This window comes from Sinocyclocheilus grahami, unplaced genomic scaffold (genome assembly GCF_001515645.1).
Source record: "Sinocyclocheilus grahami isolate Dianchi unplaced genomic scaffold, SAMN03320097.WGS_v1.1 scaffold1463.1, whole genome shotgun sequence".
In the NCBI taxonomy this organism is placed as follows: domain Eukaryota; kingdom Metazoa; phylum Chordata; class Actinopteri; order Cypriniformes; family Cyprinidae; genus Sinocyclocheilus; species Sinocyclocheilus grahami.
Window position 1 is genome coordinate 352,277 of NW_015506642.1, and position 9,390 is coordinate 361,666.

The 9,390-nt window shown below is 40.7% G+C and overlaps 2 protein-coding genes across 2 annotated transcripts in view; both read left to right on the forward strand.

Annotated features, from left to right (window-relative positions):
- The window catches only part of LOC107570481 (myocardin-like), a 29,412-nt gene extending 24,730 nt beyond the window's left edge, over positions 1-4,682 (forward strand). Inside the window, exons 11-13 of the mRNA XM_016256711.1 lie at positions 1,170-1,227; positions 1,321-1,729; positions 4,554-4,682. Of these exons, the coding sequence (XP_016112197.1) occupies positions 1,170-1,227; positions 1,321-1,729; positions 4,554-4,575 (489 nt within the window). The 3' untranslated portion in view covers positions 4,576-4,682. The remainder of the gene's footprint in view (positions 1-1,169; positions 1,228-1,320; positions 1,730-4,553) is intronic.
- A 4,004-nt stretch (positions 4,683-8,686) lies between these two features.
- Positions 8,687-9,390, forward strand: part of LOC107570467 (growth arrest-specific protein 7) — an 11,309-nt gene continuing 10,605 nt past the window's right edge. Inside the window, exon 1 of the mRNA XM_016256702.1 lies at positions 8,687-8,960. Coding sequence (XP_016112188.1) covers positions 8,784-8,960 — 177 coding nt within the window. The 5' untranslated portion in view covers positions 8,687-8,783. The remainder of the gene's footprint in view (positions 8,961-9,390) is intronic.

A 9,390-nucleotide genomic window follows, 5' to 3' on the forward strand; every position in this document is an offset into this window, starting at 1 on the left:
CTCTCTCTCGCTCTCGCACCCACTCACACTCTCACACACACACACACACACACACACTCTCTCTCTCTCTCTCTCTCTCTCTCACACACACACACACACACACACACACACTGGTCAGAGAGCTGTGCTCCTCTGGCTCCTCAGAGGTGTAACGTGTGGCCCTGTCTCCTGTAGGAGGCTCTGTCTCTCTCTCCGCGGCACGTTGAGCCCAAGTCTCCCACATCCAGCACCGCCTTCTGTAGCTCAGATCCTCCTGCCTCCGGCAGCAAAGGGCTGCCGCGTTATGAGGATGCTATGAAAACACACACACACACACACTCTCTCTCTCTCACACACAAACACACTGGTCAGAGAGCTGTGCTCCTCTGGCTCCTCAGAGGTGTAACGTGTGGCCCTGTCTCCTGTAGGATGCTCTGTCTCTCTCTCCGCGGCACGTTGAGCCCAAGTCTCCCACATCCAGCACTGCCTTCTGTAGCTCAGATCCTCCTGCCTCCGGCAGCAAAGGGCACACACACACACACACACTCTCTCTCTCTCTCTCTCTCTCTCTCACACACACACACACACACACACACACACTGGTCAGAGAGCTGTGCTCCTCTGGCTCCTCAGAGGTGTAACGTGTGGCCCTGTCTCCTGTAGGAGGCTCTGTCTCTCTCTCCGCGGCACGTTGAGCCCAAGTCTCCCACATCCAGCACCGCCTTCTGTAGCTCAGATCCTCCTGCCTCCGGCAGCAAAGGGCTGCCGCGTTATGAGGATGCTATGAAACAGGTAAAGCAGCTCAGGATCCTCTCACGCTCTCAGAGAGCTTCTGTCTGTGTCTCTACAGCTTTACTGACAGTGGCAGTAAATTACAGTAAATTGTAAGTTACAGTTGTAAGTTCTTTGACACTAATATAACTTCATATACAATTCTACAAAAAGCATTTTTAACACCCAAGAGCATGAAACATGTTTCTTAAATGGTTCTATCTCTTCAAAAACAACATCTGAAACAAATAAATGATGTGTATTTTGAGGGTCTTAAAGCATTTGCAAAGTTTCATTCCGTTAATAAAAAACAGGATGCAATTGTTACACATTTCCTCTGCGTTACGAGGGTTAAAGCCAAGAATAGAAGGCTGCACTGAATAGCAACACCATTACATGATCCTGTGATGTTCTTGCAGCAGATGTCACGCAGCCAGCAGATGGACGAGCTTCTAGACGTCCTCATCGAGAGCGGAGGTGAGTCTCAATCATTGCATTTCACCCAGTAACCGCCCAGCTGTTATTGACCATTAAAGTCGCTGTCTGTGCTGTCATTGTCTTGTTTTAAAGAAATGCCAGCTAACGCCAAAGAAGAGCGGTCTCCTGTAACCAAAGTTGTGCCTCACCTTACAGTTTCGCCCAAGTTCCACCGACACTACAGTCAGGTGTCGCCCTCCATGCTGTGGTCCGATCACGGAGACGCTCACCTGGAGCCGCTGCTGAGCCGGACGCAAGGAGACGCGGCGCTCCTGAAGATGCCAGCTGAGGACGGATTCACAAAGATCTCAGCGGGTGCCGCCGAGGGTCACGGCCTCGGAATGACCTTCGCGGAGTCGCCGTGGGAGACGATGGAGTGGCTGGATCTGATTCCACCCAGCTCCGCCAACGCCTCCCACAGCGGCCTGCCTCCGTCTGGACCGAGCATCTTCAACACGGAGCTCCTGGACGAGACCGACATCAGCCTGCACCTGGAGCACTGGTGAGGACAAACATCACGTCCACAGCCAGAGCTCCAGCGCTTACCACTGTTTCATCACGCTCCATCAAAACTTGAATCGTTTCGACTGTGGATTCTGTTTGGATTACTGGAAACAGAAAGGAATTGGATTCAGACCGAGACGTCCGTACATCCGTCTGCAAACACATGGACGCAGCTCGATAAGGTTTAGTTTCGTCTGCACATCTGTGGTGTGGGAAAAGCATGTATTAATGCGTTACACTAGTATATCACATGCCCTTGTAAATATGAATTCACACTTGCACCTTGAGCTTACAGTAGGATGTCACGCTTTATATGAGCATTTCCTTCCTTTCTGTCACCATCGTGTCTTTCATTTATTTAGCGAGCGCAATCCTTTGGGTTTTACGTGTGATACGAAGGCCTGCTTCCATCATGGGATACAAAATAACAGTATTTGTGTCTTTATAGCTCAGACTGTTTCTCACAATATGATATAAACTCAGAATTGTGACTTTTTTTTCTGAATTGAGTTTACGTCTCGCAATGTTTTTCCACCACAGAATGACAAGTAAAAACAGGTAATTGCGACTTTTATCTCACAATTATGACTTTTTTTTTCTCGTAATTTTATATCTTAATATTCTGATTCTATATCTCATAATTCTGACTTTTTATCTCGCAATTCCGAGTTTACATCTCGCAATTCCGACTCTATATCTCATAATTCCAAATATATATCTCATAATTCCAAATCTATATCTCATAATTCCAAATCTATATCTCATAATACCGACTCTATATCTCGCAATTCCGAGTCTATATCTCATAATTCCGACTCTATATCTCGCAATTCCGAGTCTATATCTCGCCATTCCGAGTCTATATCTCATAATTCCGACTCTATATCTCGCAATTCCGAGTCTATATCTCGCCATTCCGAGTCTATATCTCATAATTCCGACTCTATATCTTATAATTCCGACTCTATATCTCGCAATTCCGAGTCTATATCTCATAATTCCGACTCTATATCTCATAATTCCGACTCTATATCTCGCAATTCCGAGTTTATATCTTGCAACTTCGACTTTATGTCTCATAATTATGAGTTTATATCTTGGAATTCTGACTTTCTATCTTAATTCTTTTCTCAGAATTGTGGGGGGAAAAGTTGCAATAGAAAAGAAATAAGAGAAATAAAGTTGCAATTATTTTTATTTTTTCATTGCACTACACTTTATGTGAAAAAGAATATCCCCAAATCTCAACTCTTCGTAGTCACCGGAGAACTGAACTGTATTTTAGCACGATCAAGCCTTTTAATCTCTGGTCAAAAGATCAAAGCAGATTAAGTTTTTTTTTTAAATCATATTTTGCTTATTTTCTTCCCCCAAAGTCTGTTTTGCATTCTAAATTATTATATTACTGCCACTTATGTTGTTTTGAACATTCATTAGCTCTTTTTTTAATTAGTTTTATTATTTTTGGATCTTACTCTTCTGATGTATTTATTTCAACCTTTTCTTTTCATTGGCATATTTATACATATTTATGAGACATTCCTTTTCATTAAAAACAAAAGTTAGAGTAAACTTTCTCATGATTAAAATGAGGACGCCAGAGTCAAAACAAATTACGTTTGCATATTTTGCTTATTTTCTTCCCCCAAAGTCTGTTTTGCATTCTAAATTATTATATTACTGCCACTTATGTTGTTTTGAACATTCATTGGCTCTTTTTTTTTATTAGTTTTATTATTTTTGGATCTTACTCTTCTGATGTATTTATTTCAACCTTTTCTTTTCATTGGCATATTTATACATATTTATGAGACATTCCTTTTCATTAAAAACAAAAGTTAGAGTAAACTTTCTCATGATTAAAATGAGGACGCCAGAGTCAAAACAAATTACGTTTGAGATAATATTCAGATCCATCATTTCATTGTGTGAACTCATCCTCCCTTATTGATATTTTTCATAGGACATGCATGTTTTCTGACACAAACAGCAGGTTTTTAATCCTGTCTGATTTATTAGAAGACTTCTCGTCCCTGTTTCTCATCCAAACCTCTGAGTGTCAGTTAAGTCACACTGAATCAATCTGAAATCACAATCAGAAGCAATACTTCATTAAAAGCGATGCCCATTTTTACCAGCACTTGTGAAGAATGAAATCTAATATATCGATTATATAAGTTCAACTGTGAAACTGTACTGTGGCAAATTTGGGACCTGACTTTTTAAGATCTTTCGTTTTAGCTTTTAAGACTGGTCACTGAATAGCAGAGCTTTTTTTTATTTTATAAATGATATTAGTTCACCAAAAGCTCAAACTGTGAATAGATTTTTTTTTTCCATGTTATTTTCTGGTTTCGAATCATATTTTGTGCCACTGAATGCTTTTGTACAGACCTTTAGGATCGCTTTATATGCCTTTTGTGGAGCCGTGAAGCCTTACAATACAAATGAACTCAATACATGAATCAGACGATCCACTTTTATATAAATACACTTTTGTAAGAAATAAACCCTGGGATCTGAAGTCCATGAATAAGCATTGAGGGCATTATAGACCAACAACAAGCTGTTTTCTATTCGAGACTCAGTATTAAACACAGTACTGTTTTGATAAGAGACTCTATTTTTACACATAAAGGTAGGTTCATACTCTTAATATAACCAGCTCAGATATTAGGTCTATAATCCAGATGAATTGTGTGTAAAGTTTGATGTAGAGTTACTCCTGTAGATTTTATTTTTCTATGTTTGATATCAGCCAATGAACAGAGCAGCCCAGCAGAAGTGACTTTGCTATCTTGTGTTTGTTTCCCTTCCTACAGCTTTGTTTCTTCTGGAATGTAATTCGTATGACAGAAAGCTTTAGTATTGCTAGGCCACTGAACAACATCACCAGTATTTGTCTCCACCGCTGTATTACTGTACCAGAGCTCAATAAACAAACGTAAAAGCAACCAATCAGACTGTGTGCGCTGTATTCGATGACTTCTGAAGAGCACTGCAGTGAGTTTTTCGACTTTCCACTTCAAGATGTCATTTAATTCAGTGTGAAATGTGTGATTTCTGAGTGAAAACTGTTTCCACACCCATTGTTTTTTTCAGTGCAGGTACTTCAGAACGATCTTCAAATGCATGTAACTGCTAGCGTTTACAGGTATAAATGCAATAATAACTGCGAGATGCTGAGTATTGGTTTTATTCTAGCATTGAGCCCGTTGTGTGTTCAGATCTAACAGAGCAGAATGACAATAATCCTGCAGGTAAACACGCTCATCATATTCATAACACCAGCTGATGTCCTCGTTAACAAGCTGTCAGAGGTCAATATACTGTATATCCAAAAATGAACATATAGTATGCTTTATCCCTGCACATTTTTTACAGATTACTCTTCTCACCGTACACTCAGTGATTCTATTTCAGTGATTTTTTCTGTACATAGTTTCCACTCTTGATACAATATAATAATAATACACATCACCCTTAAAATGATTCGTGATCTGAACACTACTATTTCTTAAACCGCATTTGAGAGGATTTTCTGCTGTGAAACTGGAAAGCTGATTTCTTGACAAAGACTAGTGTCATCATCTTCCATCGTGAAAACATGACACTCTCTGAACACTATCCGGCGGCGTATCATTATACAATCAGACCGACGTTTGATCAACGCTGTGCATCTTTTACAATAAGTGAGCTGTGCATGAATTATAGGCCGCATCTCACACAAACTCATGCCAGATCCTCTGAAAACATGCTGAAAGTGAGCTTGTGGGGTATCTGTGAATCTTCTGATTGGACGATGTGGAAGTGAAACATCATTTCCAGCGCCTGCATTCAGACACCAGACTGGATTCTCTCGGAGAAAGTGGAAACCGTTTGGATCATCGTGACCAGGGGCGCCGCTAGCAATTTTGGGCCCTATGAAAGAATATGAGGTTGGGTCCCCTACCTCACCAAACATACACTGACTATATCGCCCAAAGTAAAAAAACTCAAAAAAACTCATCGCCAAACACCAATGACATTATGTTTCCATCTTTGATGTCACAGTTTTGGAAGTGCATTTTTCTGTTCTAAAGAAGGGGGTACATATGTCCATATGTATGTACAAGTCACAGGTGTTTGGTGATGAGCTTTTGGCTCAAGGTCTGCGTTTAAAGTCACAGCAGAGGTGTTCAGCTGGGATTAGGACTTGGCTTTTCTGCAGACCAGTCCAGTTCTTCCACACTGACTCGATCAATCTTTTTTTTTAACCTTGCCTTATACACAGAGGCATTGTTGTGTTAGAATAGAAAAGGGTCCTGTTCAAACTATTGGTATAAAATTAGAAGCACACAATTCCCTAGAATAGCTTTATATGCTTTTTTTTTACTAAACATTAGAAATGACTAAAGTAGTCAAACCTGTTCATTAGAAGGGGGTGCCCCAATACTTTTGGCAATATAGTGTGCAAGCCAGCCTAGCTATTCAAAATCTTCAGAATCAGAATGAGTTTTTATTGCCAGGTATGTTTACACATACGAGGAATTTGTTTTCGTGACAGAAGCTTCCACAGTGTAACAGAATGACAGTGACAGAAAAAACACAGATAATAAAAAAAAAATAAAAAATAGAACAAGTAAATAAGGAATAAAAATATACAAATCGAAAATTGTATGTACAGGTATATAACAATAGACAGTTGTATGTACAGGTATATTATGTGCAAATTTAAATGTAGACTGAGTGTGTGTGTTAGATAAATAAGTGTATGAGTGAATAAATAGTGTGTGTTCCACAGTTATTGTCAAGTGTTCATGAGATGGATGGCCTGAGGGAAGAAACTGTTCCTGTGTCTGGTCGTTCTGGTGCTCAGAGCTCTGTAGCGTCGACCAGATGGCAACAGTTCAAAGAGGGAGTGTGCTGGATGTGAGGGGTCCAGGGTGATTCTGCCAGCCCTTTTGCTCACTCTGGATAAGTACAGTTCTTGGGGAGAAGGGAGGGTTGTACCAATGATTCGCTCAGCAGTCCGGACTACCCTCTGAAGTCTTCTGAGGTCAGATTTGGTAGCTGAGCTGAACCAGACAGTTATTGAAGTGCAGAGGATGGATTCAATGATGGCGGAGTAGAACTGTTTCAGCAGCTCCTGTGGCAGGTTGAACTTCCTCAGCTGGCGAAGGAAGTACAACCTCTGCTGGGCCTTTTTCACAATGGAGTCAATGTGAGTGTCCCACTTCAGGTCCTGAGAGATTGTGGTGCCCAGGAACCTGAATGACTCCACTGCAGTCACAGTGCTGTCCATGATGGCGAGTGGGGGGAGTGCAGAGGGGTTTCTCCTGAAGTCCACGGTCATCTCCACAGTTTTGAGGGGGTTCAGCTCCAGGTTGTTGAGACTGCACCAGACAGCCAGCTGCTCGACCTCCTGTCTGTAAGCAGACTCGTCACCGTCCTGAATGAGGCCGATGAGTGTGGTGTCGTCTGCAAACTTCAGGAGCTTGACAGAGGGGTCTTTGTCAAGACCCCTTTGTCAAGATCTTTGTCTGCAATTTAATAATATTGACCTATTGACTATTGCTATTGCTTTTGACCATTAGGTATCAGTAACATAATTCATTCAGAACCTGTTTTATGGACATAGACTTTCTGTACCACACTATTCTGCTGATGTGGAATGAGTTTGACTACTTAATCAGTTATATTAATATTAATAATAAATAGGATACCCCATAGCAGCATTTCCAGCAGTATCCAACATTTCTCAATCATAAAAATAATTTATTTTAATTTGACATTTTTATGATTTAATTAATTATTTGCATTTCATTAACCCTTGTGTTGTGTTCAGAACCCCATCACACTAACGAGTTTACAGAGCAAAAAGGACCCGAACATCACATGAGGGTTAAACTCACAAACCCCCTGCAGTTCCTTTATGAACCCCAGTTTGGGAAACCTTTATAATGTAATGTTTAATGCACTTCATGTTGTAAATAACAACAAATCAAAAGTAATCTAAAGTAATTAAAAATAGTCTGATTAGGCTATATTGCATAAAATGTGTAACGTAACGGATTACGTTACTAACTACAATTTGTATCTTGTAATTTGGAATCAGTAACGGACTACAATTTGTAACCTACCCAGCTCTGCATAAAAACTTGCAGTTCTGAGAAGAAAAGTCAGAATTGTGAGATAAAAAGTTACAGTTACCTTTTTATTTTTTATTCAAAACAACAGTTGCGAGAAGTAAACTCAGAATTGTGATTTTTTTTGTATTCCGTCCGACAAAAAAAAAGACCAATTGTGAGATATAAACTCAGAATTGTGGAATTGCGAGAAAGAAAGTAAAAAATTTTAAATTCCGTGGTGGAAACGGGCTTCCATACAATACCATACTTTGTTGTTGTTGTTGTTGTTGTTTTGTAACACTGTCTGTAACACAAGAAGTGCACTTTAAGATGTTCAGAGCTCGAGCTGTGTTCAGAACACCACAGTTATCTGTCCACGAGAGGGAGACCACAGACAACCGAGAGCAGCTGAACACATGATGCAGTCATATTTCCACTCTTTCAGGTTTCACTCCTGCAGCTCCTGTAAATGTGCCTTACATCATCCAGCAGAGGAGTGACTATACATTTCACGAGCAGGAATGTACCTAATGACACACAATAACCATGAAACCCCGTCACATCACACTCTTTAGAGAGTTTCCTTCATTTGAAGTAGCCTATCCATCGCCTATTAATAGCTACGACTAGAAAGGCTACTGTAATGTGCAGAACATGGTACATTTGTCAACACTGTAAAGGTTTCTGACACCTTTTAATTCAACAGTTGGAGCTGAAATCAGTTTGAATCCATCAGGTCGAATGGTCGAATATATTCAGTTCTCTGTGTTCTCCTGTATTAGACAATACAGACGCTTAGTGACACAGATCAGGAGTGAGGCAAACATTACAGTCCACTCCGCGCAGGAGCATGACAGACCCGGTTTAAGCTCTCTTAAAGTCATTCGGAGTACGGTTTTGGAGACCGTTTGGAGATTCGATTCGCCACCTGAGGGGTTTACGATGTCAGGCTCGTTTTGTCGAAGCTTATACTCCTTCAACGGGGATCAGCATCAGCAGGGACTGAAGTTTGAGGCTGGAGAAGTGATCAGAGTAACGCAAGCTCTGGACGGAGGCTGGTGGGAGGGAGAGAAGGACGGAGTCAAGGGATGGTTCCCCTCAACTTACGTGCAGCTGGAGGTAAGCCCTTCATCATCTTCATCATCATCATCTCAGGTGTGCGTGTGTTCGAGAACTCTATCGGCTGCCGTACAGGCGACACATTTAGGTTATAAAAACGACGTGGGAACATTGTTTTGAAATGAAATTAGAAAGTTATTCAGAGGTTACAAAAACTGTCTAATGACTTTATTTCACCAAAATATAACGAGATTTCAACGTTTATTCTAAGAACGCTAGAATGTCCCGTTTTCTTGTGGTGATTAGACTAGTATTTAAAGGTTACAAAGTTACATTAGAAATCGTGATAAGCACCTTCCGAGAATGTTGTGTTTAGAACCTTTTCTCTCGAAATTATAAGAACGTTCATCAAGTTCAAATAACATCATAAATGTTTCTCTCAACGTTTTCAGTTACACTTTACTTGAAGGGGTGTGCATAAGACTGACAT